The sequence below is a fragment of the Hylobates moloch genome, unplaced genomic scaffold (genome assembly GCF_009828535.3).
Source record: "Hylobates moloch isolate HMO894 unplaced genomic scaffold, HMol_V3 SCAFFOLD_10, whole genome shotgun sequence".
In the NCBI taxonomy this organism is placed as follows: Eukaryota; Metazoa; Chordata; class Mammalia; order Primates; family Hylobatidae; genus Hylobates; species Hylobates moloch.
The window spans coordinates 25,268,260-25,284,233 of record NW_026652285.1 but is presented as its reverse complement, the minus strand read 5'-3'; the positions used below and the strand labels follow the sequence as shown (position 1 = coordinate 25,284,233).

Below are 15,974 nucleotides of genomic sequence, written 5' to 3'. Positions count from 1 at the left end.
CTGGGAGCTGGCAGGTGGCCAGTGGTGATGAAAGCCCAGGGGAATGGAAACAGAGGAGCAAGCCTGTTGTAATCGCTACGCCCACTTGGTGGCCTATAAAGGAAGCGGGTGAACCTCGGCAGCCCTACACAACTTGGGGCCCCTCTCCTCTCCAGCCCTTCTCCTGTGTGCCTGCCTCCTGCTGCCGCCACCATGACCACCACCATCCGCCAGTTCACCTCCTCCAGCTCCATCAAGGGCTCCTCCGGCCTGGGGGGCGGCTCGTCCCGCACCTCCTGCCGGCTGTCTGGCGGCCTGGGTGCCGGCTCCTGCAGGCTGGGATCTGCTGGTGGCCTGGGGACCGCCCTCGGGGGTAGCAGCTACTCCAGCTGCTACAGCTTTGGCTCTGGTGGTGGCTATGGCAGCAGCTTTGGGGGTGTTGATGGGCTGCTGGCCGGAGGTGAGAAGGCCACCATGCAGAACCTCAATGACCGCCTGGCCTCCTACCTGGACAAGGTGCGTGCCCTGGAGGAGGCCAACACTGAGCTGGAGGTGAAGATCCGTGACTGGTACCAGAGGCAGGCCCCAGGGCCCGCCCGTGACTACAGCCAGTACTACAGGACAATCGAGGAGCTGCAGAACAAGGTAGGGCCTGCTGGTGGGAGGGGTCTCCGGGGGGCATGACTTCTTCCCCCCAACTCCTGCCCTGGCCAAAGGCCTGGAGTCCAGCCATAGGGTCTCAGGGAGCCAAGGGTGGTTTGGCTGTGGCTTAGCTTCTGGGAACCTGCCTTGGGGCCCCTGTGTGGCTCACATCCCCCTTTTCTGGGGGCAGCAGGCTGAGTCAGGGACAAACAGGCCTCGTGGAGCCCCTTGGAGCCTCAGTTTCTCCCTCGTGGAGCTCCTCCACCTGCAGAGGTTGTAGGATGAGGCAGGAGGATGCAGATGGAGGGCTGGGCCGATGGGCCGCTGGATTCGTGGTGTCTTGCTCATTTCGAGCAGGGGTCAACAGGAGGGGGTTTTGGGTGATGTGGAGTGGGGGTGTCTGAGTGAGCTCCTGACAGCACCTGCTGCAGGAGGAGGCAGAAAGGAGGGGGTGGGACCTCAGTGTGGGGAAGGCCTCTGATGTGCCTTATCTGCGGATTTTTCTGGCTTCTCCTTTCGTCCTGCTGTCCCTTAAGACGGGCTCAGCAAACCCCAGGGGGCGGGGCTGCTGGCTGGAGCCCAGGGTTAGGGATTAGGAGGGGTCCTGACTTCTGATTTGGAACCACTCTTTGGTGAAGGCTCCTTTAGCCTCCTTTTAGGGGAGCCTGTCAGGGGTACCCTCTAGCTGACTGTAAAACGAGGGGGTTGCCCACATCCCCTCCCTTGTTCTAGAATTCTGGGACAGCTTCTGCCCTGCGGACATTTTCCCATTCTTTTCTGGTTGCCTCATACTCCCAGCCAGCTGTCTCTTCTCCTTTAAGGCTGAGCCTGGCATGGGGGTCTGGTGGGGTACTGAGTAGCGGGGGAAGAAGAGGCACCTTTCAGCCCTTCAGAATCCTGCTGGCTCCTCCTCTGCCAATAATATAGCACGGGGTAAGGGAGGGGCTGGGTGGGAAGAGAGGCCCCGAGGCAGGAAGATCTGCTCAGAACCCTGATGTGGGCTCAGCCACCCTCTTCTAATGACCTGATTACTCTCCCATCTCCTCAGATCCTCACAGCCACCGTGGACAATGCCAACATCCTGCTACAGATTGACAATGCCCGTCTGGCTGCTGATGACTTCCGCACCAAGTGAGTCCTAGCTGTGGCCTTGGGCAGCCTGGACCAGCTGGGGGAGGATCTCGGGGTACCCCTTCTGACCCCAGGACTCCTTGGTTGCTTGTGGCAAGGCCCAGGAGCTCAGGGTGGGGCAGTCCTAGGAGCCCCACTCCTTAGTCCAGGATGCAGTGAAGGCAGCCAGTTCTGAAGGTTGCTGGGCTTAGGCAGGGAATAGAAGAGAGGGAGGGGAGGCGGGAGGCAGAGAGAAGTAAGGAAGCTGGTGGGTGTGATCTGGCCCTGTGATGGTCCCGGGGTCCCGGGGCTGGAATTCGTTTCCACTCAACCCTCTCATCAGCCCTTCCAACCCCTTAGAGTCCTGGCAAAATGCAGGCAGGTGAGCAGCCAGGACCTGGACCTGCAGGTCCAAGCAGCCTGGGCTGAAGTCTCTGATTCCCACGGCAGGTTTGAGACAGAGCAGGCCCTGCGCCTGAGTGTGGAGGCCGATATCAATGGCCTGCGCAGGGTGCTGGATGAGCTGACCCTGGCCAGAGCCGACCTGGAGATGCAGATTGAGAACCTCAAGGAAGAGCTGGCCTACCTGAAGAAGAATCACGAGGAGGTGAGGTGGCTGGGGCAGAAGGTCAAAGATGCTGAGGAGTGGGTGGCAGAGCCCTGGGGCTGGGCAATGGCTGAGGCCGTGGGAGAGAGCAGAGCAGGCACACCGGGATTAGTCACCTTAGAGGGCTTCCCTATCTCTGCAGAGCCCTGATCCTTGGGGTCCAGCGTGCAGGGCAGACTCCTCTTGGTACCACATTGCTTCTCTGTACCCAAGGAACCTCCCAGGGGCCCGCAGAGGCTCCGTCTACCTACCCTGGCCTCCCTCATGAGGGTGGGGGATAAGTGAGGAAATCTTCTTGTCCCATTTCAAACTCTCAAAGCTGAACATCTACATAGAAGCTTGGAAATTAGAGGGGAAATTTGGGGGGCATAGGCCTAATAATTAGATTTTATTTTGGAGAGCCCTTGGTCTAATAGGGGAGATACAGTCTGATGGTGGAGGCAATACTGAGCAAATGAATAAAAATCATTTAGAGGGTCAGATACAGCAGAGGGAGAACAAAGGAGGGGTCCTTGTGGGGAGTGGGGTCCCCTTGTCGGGGAAGGCTTGGGAGTGAGAGGTCAGGATGGGTCCAGATGTGCACATCCACATCCCCTTTTTCCATAGGAGATGAACACCCTGCGAGGCCAGGTGGGCGGTGAGATCAATGTGGAGATGGACGCTGCCCCAGGCGTGGACCTGAGCCGCATCCTGAACGAGATGCGTGACCAGTATGAGAAGATGGCAGAGAAGAACCGCAAGGACGCCGAGGATTGGTTCTTCAGCAAGGTGGGGGCTGCTGCAGGCCAGAGGGTTCTCTTAGGGCCTGGGGCTCAGGGGCCTTAGCACTGACAGTAAGCCCACAGCCAGGTGTCTTGGAGGTGCTCCCTCCTCAGCAAGCTGCATGGACCACAGGGTCACCCACTGCATCAACAGACCTGGAGCTGAGCTCAAGCTGGGATCTGGGGGATAGGTGGGGAGGTAGGGAGCCCCCACAGAATAAAGGCAGAGGGTAAAGACCTTGGGAGTCCTCACCTCTCCCTCAAGAAGTTAGGAACTAGCATCAAGAGCCAGGCTACATGTTCTGGCTTGTTCTCAAGTTTCCGGTCTGTGCCTCCCACACGCAGGGATTAACCATAAAAAGTTAACATTTCAAATGGCATGTTTCTGGGCTTTGGGATGTGGGAAGCTGGTGAGAAGGCACCACTCTCTCCACAGTTAGATTTGGGAGGAGGCCTGACTTGAGAGAGGGATCCAGGCTCACACCGCCCTGTCCTATGTCCTGTCTGCAGACAGAGGAACTGAACCGCGAGGTGGCCACCAACAGTGAGCTGGTGCAGAGCGGCAAGAGCGAGATCTCAGAGCTCCGGCGCACCATGCAGGCCTTGGAGATCGAGCTGCAGTCCCAGCTCAGCATGGTAGGAACAGTCCTGTGCATGGGGGTGGGCCCAGAAGAGGGCATTGACCACCCTCACTGACCCCTGGTCTTCCTGCCCTCCTGCAGAAAGCATCCCTGGAGGGCAACCTGGCAGAGACAGAGAACCGCTACTGCGTGCAGCTGTCCCAGATTCAGGGGCTGATTGGCAGTGTGGAGGAGCAGCTGGCCCAGCTTCGCTGCGAGATGGAGCAGCAGAACCAGGAATACAAAATCCTGCTGGATGTGAAGACGCGGCTGGAGCAGGAGATCGCCACCTACCGCCGCCTGCTGGAGGGCGAGGATGCCCAGTGAGTGGGGGCGCCTGGGGTCAGGGCTGGGGGTCTCTTGGCAAGGGGTGGGGCTCTCAGACCCACCTGTAATTTCGTCTCTGTTTTTTTTTTTTTCTTTCAGCCTGACTCAGTACAAGAAAGAACGTAAGCATCTTGGTGGCTGAGGCCCTGGGGATTGGGTGCATGGGACAGGCAGCCCAACTGCACATTGCTGGGGCAGCATTCCCAGGAGCTCCAGGAGTTGATGGCTGTCCCTCAGCAGGGGTGGGAGAAGTGACCCATTAGCACTGAGGATTGATACTCAGGAAAAGATCAAATGAGAGAGACGCTGTCTGGTCTGATGGGGGCGGGCCAGGGAACTGGTCCTTACCTTGGAGATCCTAGTCTGATGGAGGAGACAGGTCCCAGCTCTGGAGATTGTCATCTGATGGGAAGATAGGAATATGGTCTCATGATCTTTGCTCTTGACAGCTTTCGGATGAGCAAAAGCAGTCCTGTCTCTGGGGACTCTAGCCTGATGGGAGATAGGGACATGGTCCTTGTCCTCCAAATTCCAGTCTGATGGGGAATATATGATCCTAGCCCTAGGGTTCCTAGTCTAATGGAGGAGATAGGGGCCTGGTTTTTGTCTTGGCGATCCCAGTCTGATGGGGGAGATGGGAGGAAATCTATGTCCTGGAGACTGCAGAGAAATGGAGATGGATTTCATGGAGTCTACATGGCTCCTCCCTGGCAGGACACACTGGGTCAGAATCAAATAACCCATCTGGGAGGCAAGCCTCACACAGGGCCACCGGCAGAGGGATGGGATGGAAGGGAGGTGGTGGCAGGGACAGGAGGGATGTGTGTGCTGTGTGATGTTGAGGTGCCAGTGGAGGCGCTCACAGCACCTGGGGGAGGATGAGGGAGAGAGCCGGCTCCTGTCTATGAGGGCTAGAGGGCAAGCGAGGGTCTCATGGCCCCTACCCACTTTAAAGCGCCTGCTTCTCCTGCAGCGGTGACCACCCGTCAGGTGCGTACCATTGTGGAAGAGGTCCAGGATGGCAAGGTCATCTCCTCCCGGGAGCAGGTCCACCAGACCACCCGCTGAGGACTCAGCTCCCCCCGCCAGCCCCCCAGGAGGCAGGGAGGCAGCCGCCCCATCTGCCCCACAGTCTCCGGCCTCTCCAGCCTCAGCCCCCTGCTTCAGTCCCTTCCCCATGCTTCCCTGCCTGATGACAATAAAGCTTGTTGACTCAGCTGTGAAATGTGTCCTTGTTCTGGTCCCCGAAGTGGGCACTAGGGACAAAAGGGTGAAATGGGAAGGAGTGAGGGTGAGGGGAGATGGTGCTTGGATACCCACTGTTGTTGACTGGCAGGTCAGGGGTCACCTTAGACCAGCATAAAAAGTAAGTCTGGGGAGAGTTTGGAAGGGGGTGCTCGCCTCTCCCAAGGGCTGGAGATTTTCAGGGGGTGGTCCAGGCTGCGCTAGACCCGGGGTGGAGTCGGTGTGTAAGGTATGGTCCTAGGTCGCCACTGCTTGCCCTGTGAGTAGCTCTGTGACCTCAGGAAGTTAGGCAGTCACTTCCCCTCACTGAGCCTTGCTTTCCCATCCATAAATGGATGGGAAGATCTCAGGTGTGGGAGCCTGAATCCTCAGAGATGACTCACTCAATCAGTTGCTCCTCCCGGTCCTGTGGGCTGTGCCCTCCCCCTAGATGGGGCAGGAGGTGGGCAAGGGCTGGGATAAGCACAAAGGGAGGGTGGGTGGGGGAGGCAGGCTGGGTGGTTGGAGCCCAGACTCCTGTGTGAGTCTCAGGAAATCCCCAAGAGAGGCTCCCATTGCCTCTGCCCTGGGACTGTGAACGGGAGGCTGGTGTTTTCAGGGAAGGCTACAGACCCCCAGCAGGTGTGGGAGAAAGGGTGGGGCATCTCTCAGGGATGCTTCCTCACATGGTCAGCTGTTGCTCAGGATGGGGACGGAGTGGAGTGGGGGGCATTGCAGATGGGGTGGCTGTGCCCAGGGAGCAGTGCCACTCTCCCTGGCAGTCTGGGTCCTCTTTGGTTCCCCACTAGGGACAGGGGTGGCATGAGGGAGGGTAGAAACTGCCTCCTAGGAAAATGAGAAGGAATAGTCCTGCTCCAGCCACTCCCGGCACCCTCTGAGCACCAGCCCCAGCTCTTGCTGGTGGCAGCAAACGTGGCTGTGGGGAGCAGTCTGTGGGAGGTGAGCCTGACACCTGGAAATCTTCCTTCTAGTAAATCCGGAAACTGCCAGGCGGGTTGGCCTGCTTTCCTGGCTTTCTTCAAGCAGGGGGTTAGTGGGAGGAGGGTGCCTCCACCTCATCACTGCTGGAACTGTAGTGTCTCTGCTGCTGCAGAATCAGACCAGGGCCCCCAAACACCCTCTCTCTCCTGGTGCCTGTAGGCTGGGGGTGGGGCCCAGGCCTGATGAAAATGGGAGTGACCAGAGCCCTCTGAGCCTGGGTTGGTGGGGGTTTGGGACTGGCAGAGGCCAGGGTAGGGGTGGGTACTGACCACTGGGGTATGGGTGACTTTGGGCTGGTCACAGGCCCTCCCTGGACCTCAGAGCTAAGACATCCTGGGAGAGAGTTTCTCTCTGCAGGGGAGATGGCTGCCTGGAGTCGGGGACTCGTACCTGCAGCGGCATCTGCACTACTCAAAGCAAAGGCAGGCTCTGCTCCATCAGAGGCTGAAGTCTCCCTGTTGTCTGGCAGTAAATGTGGCGCCATGGAGGGCAGGAGGGAGGCACTGTTTGCACCAGGCCCCCGCCATACATCCCGCCACAACCAGAAGAACCAGCCCTGGGCTGCAGATGGCTCATTCTGGAGGGTGACTTCATTTATCTGAATAGTCCCAGGAAGCAGGGAGGGTCTGGGGGAAGGTGCCTCGTTGTGTGGATGGGGACACTGAAGCTCCAAGGAGCAGTGACTCAGCCCTTGTCCTGGAGCCTAGGGGGTCAACAGTGGGCACGGGAGGGGAGTGGGCCCCACTTCCGTGCCGGGAAGAGGAGCCGAGCCCCACCTCCTGCCCCACCTCATGCTCCAGGCAGGGCTCTCTCTCCCTCCTGTAGATCCTGGGGTCCACAATTACTGATGGGGCAAGTGAGGAGGGGTCAGAGTGTGGGGAGGACCAGAGACAGCCCCAGACTGTGCCCCTCTGCTGGGGAAGAAGACTTTCTCCACAAAGTGAGTGGGTGGGGGCTCAGGAGGCCAGAATGGGGGAGCCCCCAGTGTGCTCAGAGAGCTGAGCCAGGGGATGGTGGGGAGACTCGAGCAGCTTTGTCTGTCCAGGCACCCCAAGTGGGCCCAGGCTGCTGGGGACATGTGCCTGGGCTGGACTGGGGACCCAGCTATGGAACTCATGGAGGGACTCACAGTTCGTCCACACACTCCCTGCCCACTGCACAGAATGTTCCACCCCGTCATCAAGGCAGAAGCTGCGGATCTGTGGTTGCCCTTGGAGCTGCCACACCTGGTCTTGAGTGATGCACACACACATATGATTCTCAGGCCAGGTCCATGCCAGTGGTAGCCTGCCTCTGGACTCCCCTTGCAGGGTCTGACCTGGCAACATGTCCAGGGGGAGATGAGTGTCCCCCCACTACATCCATCTCCCTGCAGGACATTCTGCCAGGGGAAGGAGGAGACACCAGTCCTGACCCCGAGAGACAGTGCCTGCCCCGAGGGGACCTGAGAGGCTGACAACAGTCCCTCAGCCTTTATGCAGTGTGGGTCTCTTGTGGCAACCTAGGTTTTGGGGAGATGAGGGGAACAGAGGGAGCAGAGCCAGGCAGGTCTCCCCCCATGCACAGAGCTGAGGGGATAACTGGGCTTCACAGAGGCCCGTCCTCACCCTGAGCTGTAGTGACCATTTGAATAAACATCCCTGAGAGAGGCCCACTCTTTCTCCCACACCCCCCTGGGGTCCGCAGCCTTCCCTGGAGGCACAAGCTTCCTGCTCACATTCCTGGGGTGGGGGCAATGGGAGCCCCTCTTGGGGGTTTCCTGCGACTCACACAGGAGTCCGGGCTCCTTGTTTGTGCAGAACAGGCACCCCAAGTGGGCCCAGGCTGCTGAGGACATGTGCCTGGGCTGGACTGGGGACCCAGCTATGGGATTCATGGAGGGACTCACAGTTCGTCCACACCCATCCTGACCACTGCACAGAATGTTTCACCCCATCATCAAGGCAGAAGCTGTAGATCTGTGGTTGGATTGTGAAGGGCTATGACAGCACCACCTTCAGGAAGGGGGCATCAAACATGCAGGAGGGGAGAGGATCCCCGAAGGTGGGCCTGGCACTCACAGATTTCCCCAGATCCCGGGAGCCGTCACGGGGCAGAGCCTGGGCCTGGACATTTGTTCTCCCCCAGGGACCCTGCTCTCTCTGTTTCTCTGCAGGGCCCCAGTACCCCATCATGGCCTGACATTAGTGTATTGGGATTGTCTTTACCACCTTCTCCCCCAGAAGACTATGTCTCCAGGGCTTCTCTGTCTTGTTCTTTGAGTCTGAGTGCCCAGCACAGTGCCAGGCACATAGTAGGCGCTTTATAAACACCCGGTCATAAACATAATGCTAGCCACCAGCCTTTGCCAGGTGCTTTATTTATTTGGCCTTGAATCCCCTAATATGCCTGTGAGGCAGGGCTGTTATTCCCATTTCCCAGAGAAGGAAACTGAGGCTCAGAGAGGCTGAACGTCCTGCCCAAGTTTTCGCCCCTGCTTGCCCTGATTCTAGGTTGCTCTATCCTGGCTCAGTGGGGCTCTACTTTTCTTTCCTTCTGTCCTGAAGCCTGTGGCTCTGGCTTGTCCACCCGAGGCTGGGGCCCTGCAGCAGCCCCCTCTCTCCCCTCAGCTTCTCTGCCCCCGTCCTTAGCCCCCTAAGCTGCCTCCTGCCCTCCCAGCCTGAGTTGGCTGGGGAAATTGTAAAACAGCCCCACCAGCAGGCTTGTCCTGAGCGGTGCTGATGCGGGAGTTGCAGCAGGGCTGCGAATCTTCATGGGGACTCTGTCTGATTGGAGAATCACTGCAAGTCAAGGCGTGGCATTGGCCAATGGTGTTTCCCGGCTGCCTCAGGTATTCCATGATCTCATGCCTCGTGCTTGACATGAGCAGGACGAAGGAGGGAGGAAGGAGGCAGGGTGCAGGGAGGAATCCTCTGCCTGGAGGATGCCCACCGGGCTTCTCTGTGCTCACCAGGCTTAGTGGTCCTGGCTGTTGGCCACCTTGGGGCAGGTGTGCATCACTGGTGCAGAGGAAACGCCTCCTCCTCCTCCTCTGTCAATTCAGATCCTCTGAGGCCCTGCTGGTGCCTCCCTCTGCTAGGACCCTTTCAGGGATCAAGGCCAGGAGGACAGCCCCCTCCTCTACTGCTGAGGCTCAGCGGGGCAATGCTCACCCCAGCTGCCTCCTGTGGTGTGGGCGTGGCAGGCAAGCCCAGCACCCCAGGGTTTCTAGCCAGGTTCTGTATTTTCCAGCATTAGTTTTCCCTCCAGGGTCAAATGATAAGTTCCTCTAAGGTCAGAGACTACGTCATCATCTCCCTCTTCACCCCCAGCCCCCGAGAGCTGTGCACACTGCAGGTGCGTGATCTATGGAGTCGGCTGAGCAGTTTGGCGCGCTCGTCAGCAACTACCTGCAGCTTCTCAGCCCATGCAGATCCCCAGGTCTGCAGTGCTGGGCTTGTGTATAATCCCGCCCTGACACCTCCTGGAATGGGGAACTTGGTGGAGGGCAGTGAGCCAATGAGAAAGGGGTGTGTGTGCACGCACACACGATGGGGGCAGAGAGTGAAGAGTTCTCAGAGACTCCACTATGAGCATCTGTGTGAATCCTGGCTTAGGAGTTAGAGCTGGCTCGAGTCTCTGCTCTCTCACTTTTGTGCTGCTTAACCTGGATAAGGCTTTTGCCCTCTCCGGTTGGGGTATTGATAGCCTTTGGTGACCTTGAACACCATTTTCAGTTCTGAGGGTGATGGGTCTGTGGATGGACCAGAACTCCAGGCCCACCCTGACACCTGAACACTGAGGTTTTTGTCCCAGATTCGGGGGTCCCCTTTGCCCCTCTTTGGGGTAGGGGTGGGGAGGGTAATCCCTCTCCCACGTTTGGCTCTGAAGGCGTGTGCATCCGTTCTGCTCTTACCTCTGGGATGAGTGACCAGGGGAGATGTAGCAGCGACAAAACCCTGGTTCTGCTGAGACAAGGAATCGCCTGCCCCAGTGGAGCCCAGGCAGAAGCAGGCTGTCTCTGGGCTCCTCACCTCAGCAGAGGCACTGCAGAGCAAGGCCAGTGGCCAGCACCGAGGGATGCCCCACAGCACCCTGAGGAGGCCCCGTCTTGGTGCCCAGAACCCTCCATCCTCCCTCCAGTCCCCGGTGCTGGACCAGGCTCTCAGGCCAAGGCCACGCCCACCATGGGCAGACCTCATGCCAGTGATCGTGGGGAGGTGGGTGAGAGTTGGGTATACTGGCCCCACCTGCAGGCATGGTGGGAGCCTGGAGAGGGCCAGAGGTCTGAGTTCTAGTTGCAGCTCTGCAGCTTAAAGCAGAGTGACTTTGAGTGAATCTCCAGCTGTCTCTGGTTCCCCCTCTGTCCCCTCTGATCAAGAAAATGATGTAAATTTGAGATGCAGAGAGAGAGAGCTCAGGATGATGGAAGAGGCTTAGGCAAGGAGAACAGGCAGGCAGGTTCACATCTCAGCTTCCAGTGACTGGTGTCTTGGGAAGCCCACTTGCCCTCCCTGAATCCCAGCTGTCTCACCTGAGAACTGCTGGCAGGAATAACGCCTCCCTCATCCCCGCTCACTGAACTGTATGGCACACACCAGGCTCTCCATGCATGCCTGAGTGGGCCCATGACCAGTGCTCTGCCCCAGCTCAGCTGGATGAATGGAGCTGCCAGGCCCAGCCTGGGATCTGTGGACACAGGAGAGAGAACTGCTGGGAACGGACCCCCAGCTAGTCCTGTTTCTACAGGGTAGGGGCGGACTCTGTGGCCCACGGTGGGGTCAGAGGTCACACCTGGCTGTAGTGGCAGGACGGGGCTCCCTCCCACCAGCCTGCAGGTGGGGTGCCTGTGATTAGGAGAGGGCGGTAGATGAGTGGCGGAGCTAGGTGTGGGGCTGTGGTGTTCTTCAGCTGGGAGTGTGGGGGGCGCAGGGCCCCGCTTAGGGGTGTGGGAGGGTGCCAGCGTGTAGAGGTGAGTGTGAGGAGCAGGTGGCTGGAGGGGCAGGATGGGGAGGCTGAGGGGCAGGGCTGGCCCTTGGGGAAGGGCCGGTGGGGTCATTCGTGCATGTTTCTTTGTAGCTAGTGGTGTGTCATCCCCTTTTACAGATGATAAAACTGAGGACCAAGGGGCTATAGGACCAGCCTGTGCTGTACAGCTGGTAAGGGCAGAGCAGGGACTCGGTGCCGCCTGTCTGGCTCCATGGCCAGTGCTGTTTGTATGGTGCACACACTTCTGGAGATCCCAGGGGCTCAAGGCAGCCTCCGGAACTGGAATTAGATCCAAGAGGGGAAAGAGAGTCATAGGATTTTTAGAACCAGAAGGGACTCTGCAGTCACTCAGTCCAGCCTGGTCACCACTGAGGGGAAACAGGCCCAGAGTGGGAGGTAGGGAGCCTCAGGCCACACAGCAAGCAGAGTGAAGACACGAACTCTGCCCCTGCCCAGAGTGGGACATGTAGGATCCCCGCAACTGCCCCCCAAGACAGTCCAGGATGGCATCACTGAGGTCTCTTTCAGCCAAGGCTGTCACTGTGGGGCAGGGAGTTCTTCTGAAGGGCTGACTCACTGCCTGGGGACGCAGTTGCCACAAAGCCACCTGTGCCAAGGCCCCACTGGCCCCGAGGGCTCCAGGAACGGGAGCCTGATTCCCAGCCGCCTAGCCTGAGTCACCACCGACTCGCATTTGTGTATTTTTCTCTCGGCCCCACACCCCCAAATCTGGGTGGGAACTCCGAGCCGGCACACAGTGGAGTTGATCCTGGGCTGAATAATCCAGAGTGAGGAGTTGGACGGGACGGGAGTGATGAAATCCGGAGGGGAAACTGGAGTCAGCAGTTAGGAGGGCTCCGCCTTCCCCAGGTGCATATAAAGGTCTCTGGGGTTGGAGGCAGCCACAGCACGCTCTCAGCCTTTCTGAGCACCTTCCCTTCTTTCAGCCAACTGCTCGCTCGCTCGCTCACCTCCCTCCTCGGCACCATGACCACCTGCAGCCGCCAGTTCACCTCCTCCAGCTCCATGAAGGGCTCCTGCGGCATTGGGGGCGGCATCGGGGGCAGCTCCAGCCGCATCTCCTCTGTCCTTGCCGGAGGGTCCTGCCGCGCCCCCAGCACCTACGGGGGCGGCCTGTCTGTCTCCTCCTCTCGCTTCTCCTCTGGGGGAGCCTGCGGGCTGGGGGGTGGCTATGGCGCTGGCTTCAGCAGCAGCAGCAGCTTTGGTAGTGGCTTCGGGGGAGGATATGGTGGTGGTCTTGGTGCTGGCTTTGGAGGGGGCTTCGGTGCTGGCTTTGGTGGTGGCTTTGCTGGTGGTGATGGGCTTCTGGTAGGCAGTGAGAAGGTGACCATGCAGAACCTCAATGACCGCCTGGCCTCCTACCTGGACAAGGTGCGTGCTCTGGAAGAGGCCAACGCCGACCTGGAAGTGAAGATCCGTGACTGGTACCAGAGGCAGCGGCCCAGTGAGATCAAAGACTACAGTCCCTACTTCAAGACCATTGAGGACCTGAGGAACAAGGTGGGTGACTTTGGTGTATGGAGCACTGAGAGAGGCTGGGGCTATAGCGGACCTTGGGATACCTCTTTTTAGCAATTACACTTTTCAAACAGGGAGACTGGGCACCTTTAGGGAGTGGCCAGGATCACCAAGGGAAGTGGTGGCAGAGGGTCCCTTTTCAGCATCTCTGTGCCCGGACTGGGGCTGTTACCCTGAATCTCTTATATCCTGCAAGGGTTCAGCTGCAAGTTCAGCTTCCCTGCCTTGGGCCCAGGAAGGGGGTAATTGGGATGGAGTGCATCCCTACATACCCTGAGCTGGTGGAGAAGGCATGCCAGCCCTGCCAGCCAGAAGACTTCCAGATTTGGGGAGGTTCCTTTTGCCCCTTTCTGCCTTTCACGCTCAAGTAGTAAGGTCCATGGCTGACCAGGGCTCCTGTCCTCCATCCCCACTCCAGATCATTGCGGCCACCATTGAGAATGCGCAGCCCATTTTGCAGATTGACAATGCCAGGCTGGCAGCCGATGACTTCAGGACCAAGTGAGCAGCAAGCATGGTGGGCTGGGGGCAGAGGGCAAGGGACAAAGAGTGGGGCTGTCCATCCAGCAGGGCCAGCAGACCCCGAGCCTCCGAATCCTCAGGGCTGCAGCTTGAGGACCTGACCTCTGTCCTGCCAGGTACGAGCACGAACTGGCCCTGCGGCAGACTGTGGAGGCCGACGTCAATGGCCTGCGCCGGGTGTTGGACGAGCTGACCCTGGCCAGGACTGACCTGGAGATGCAGATCGAAGGCCTGAAGGAGGAGCTGGCCTACCTGAGGAAGAACCACGAGGAGGTGCGGTTGCTGCTGGCTTCTGGGGTGGGAGGCTGGTTTGGTGGGGTTGCCAGATGCACCCAGGGCCAGGAGAGGAGTCTGCTGAGCTGACCACCTCCTGCCATCCCTTCCCAGGAGATGCTTGCTCTGCGAGGTCAGACCGGTGGAGATGTGAACGTGGAGATGGATGCCGCACCTGGCGTGGACCTGAGCCGCATCCTGAATGAGATGCGCGACCAGTACGAACAGATGGCAGAGAAGAACCGCAGAGACGCTGAGGCCTGGTTCCTGAGCAAGGTGGGGCTGGGACCCTCAGGGAGCCTGCAGCACTTCCCAGCCGGGGGCTTTGGGAGAGCCTCACCTTTCGCTTTGCTTTCCTGCCTCAGACCGAGGAGCTGAACAAAGAAGTGGCCTCCAACAGCGAACTGGTGCAGAGCAGCCGCAGTGAGGTGACGGAGCTCCGGAGGGTGTTCCAGGGCCTGGAGATTGAGCTGCAGTCTCAGCTCAGCATGGTATGAAGGACCTGGCACAGCAGCAGCCCCCAAGTCACCAGTAATGGCCACCACCCCCTCAACAAGCCACAATCTAGTTCCACCTTTCTTTTCTCAGGATGGGACCAGGGGACTCATGGGACCCGTTATATAGATAGAGAAACCAGCCCTAGAATAGTGGGCTAGCTTTTCTCCATATTGTCTGGCCCATCAGTACCCCAGCTGGGATCAAAATCCAGGCACCTCTCAAAAAACGTGCCCAGAGACCTGGAGGGACAGGAGTGACCACGTCCATTGACTCTTTTTCTCTCTCTCACTTGCAGAAAGCATCCCTGGAGAACAGCCTGGAGGAGACCAAAGGCCGCTACTGCATGCAGCTGTCCCAGATCCAGGGACTGATTGGCAGCGTGGAGGAGCAGCTGGCCCAGCTACGCTGTGAGATGGAGCAGCAGAGCCAGGAGTACCAGATCTTGCTGGACGTGAAGACGCGGCTGGAGCAGGAGATCGCCACCTACCGCCGCCTGCTGGAGGGCGAGGATGCCCAGTGAGTCCCAGGCCCCAGTTCTGCCTCCCAGACCCTTTAGCCCCGCTGCTGCTCTCAGCACAACTGACTGCCCTGCCTTTTCTCTCCCACAGCCTCTCCTCCCAGCACGCATCTGGCCAATCCTATTCTTCCCGTGAGGGTAAGGTTCCTGAGGCTCCCCGGCACTGCAGCCCCTCCTCCTGTTTCTATGGAGTGGGGCCCGGACCCTTCTCCTCTGAACCCCCAGCCCTCCCTTCGCCCTGCCCTGGAGTCTGCTTAACTCTCAGACCCCTTCTCTCCTCCTCTTCTCTCTCCCACAGTCTTCACCTCCTCCTCGTCCTCTTCGAGCCGTCACACCCGGCCCATCCTCAAGGAGCAGAGCTCATCCAGCTTCAGCCAGGGCCAGAGCTCCCAGAACTGAGCTGCCTCTACCACAGCCTCCTGCCCACCAGCTGGCCTCACCTCCTGAAGGCCTGGGTCAGGACCCTGCTCTCCTGGTGCAGTTCCCAGCTATCTCCCCTGCTCCTCTGCTGGTGGTGGGCTAATAAAGCTGACTTTCTGGTTGATGCAAACCTGTGTGATCTCTGTTCTTGAACTGATGGGAGGAGAGTTGCAGGTGCTTTCCAGAAACCTTCTGGAGCCTCACAGCCTGAGAGATGTGGGAAATGGGACAAATCTCAGAAGACCTTGAAGGGTCTTCCTGGAAGACCTCCATGCTTTATGGAAGTGGGAGGTGGGACACAGGATGGGGGAGTGTCCACACGTGTTGACTGACACCATGGAGGCATTCTACAGAGGTTATTTACGATATTGTCCTTGCAACCCTGTGAGATGGGTGTGGTCAGGCCCATTTTGAAATTGACAACCCCCAGAATTCAGAGAGTTTCAGTAACTTGCATAAAATCATGCAGATAGTAAGTGGCACGGCTGGAGCTCAAACTCAGTTCTGTCTGTCTGCAAAGTCCATGCCTTTCTTTTAACACCACTCTACCTTTTTAGGTATTTTAACCCAAAGACTCCCACGCTTGAATCTTAACTCTACCCATGGGCTCCCCCACATCTGCACACAGTGTCTACGTTGGAGGGTGGAAGGGAGTGCTTTCTGCCTTGAGAACGGTGTCCTCGTCAGACCTGAAATCCTCATTCTCCCAGCCTGCTTCTCCTCACACCCCATCAACCCCTCCTTCCTCATTCCCCTCAGCTGGTGAATTGCATGCTGATGAGCACCCTAGGAAACACCTGCTGCCCCATGGCCATTGCCATGTTCAGATCTTCTTCCTCTCTCCTTAGACCTGGGCACAGCCTAACTGGGTCCCCTTGAGAGTCAATCTCATCCACATTCAATTTCCACTGAATGATTTCCACCAGAATGTGATCAAGATCAAGAACAAGAGTGAGATCAGGACT

General features: G+C 58.6%; 2 protein-coding genes across 2 annotated transcripts; both read left to right on the top strand.

The window, feature by feature from the left end:
- Positions 1-126: 126 nt before the first annotated feature.
- On the top strand, positions 127-5,265 carry KRT17 (keratin 17). Its single transcript, XM_032163610.2, has 8 exons — positions 127-624; positions 1,670-1,752; positions 2,182-2,338; positions 2,945-3,106; positions 3,610-3,735; positions 3,822-4,042; positions 4,146-4,168; positions 5,020-5,265. Exons 1-8 carry the CDS (start codon positions 193-195, stop codon positions 5,112-5,114), a joined length of 1,299 nt encoding a protein of 432 aa, XP_032019501.1. The 5' UTR covers positions 127-192; the 3' UTR covers positions 5,115-5,265.
- A 6,879-nt stretch (positions 5,266-12,144) lies between these two features.
- Positions 12,145-15,139, top strand: KRT16 (keratin 16). The gene is made up of 8 exons (XM_032163609.2): positions 12,145-12,761; positions 13,198-13,280; positions 13,418-13,574; positions 13,689-13,850; positions 13,940-14,065; positions 14,368-14,588; positions 14,681-14,727; positions 14,888-15,139. The coding sequence occupies exons 1-8, from the start codon at positions 12,228-12,230 to the stop codon at positions 14,986-14,988; spliced, it is 1,431 nt and encodes a 476-aa protein (XP_032019500.1). The 5' UTR covers positions 12,145-12,227; the 3' UTR covers positions 14,989-15,139.
- The last annotated feature ends 835 nt before the right edge of the window (positions 15,140-15,974 follow it).

Coding starts and splice junctions, on each gene's coding strand:
- KRT17 (XM_032163610.2), top strand. CDS start 193: ATGACCACCACCATCCGCCAGTTCACCTCCTCCAGCTCCATCAAGGGC. Junction 2,339..2,944: donor TGAAGAAGAATCACGAGGAG/GTGAGGTGGCTG, acceptor CTTTTTCCATAG/GAGATGAACACCCTGCGAGG. Junction 3,736..3,821: donor TGCAGTCCCAGCTCAGCATG/GTAGGAACAGTC, acceptor GCCCTCCTGCAG/AAAGCATCCCTGGAGGGCAA.
- KRT16 (XM_032163609.2), top strand. CDS start 12,228: ATGACCACCTGCAGCCGCCAGTTCACCTCCTCCAGCTCCATGAAGGGC. Junction 13,281..13,417: donor GCCGATGACTTCAGGACCAA/GTGAGCAGCAAG, acceptor CTGTCCTGCCAG/GTACGAGCACGAACTGGCCC. Junction 14,728..14,887: donor ATCCTATTCTTCCCGTGAGG/GTAAGGTTCCTG, acceptor TCTCTCCCACAG/TCTTCACCTCCTCCTCGTCC.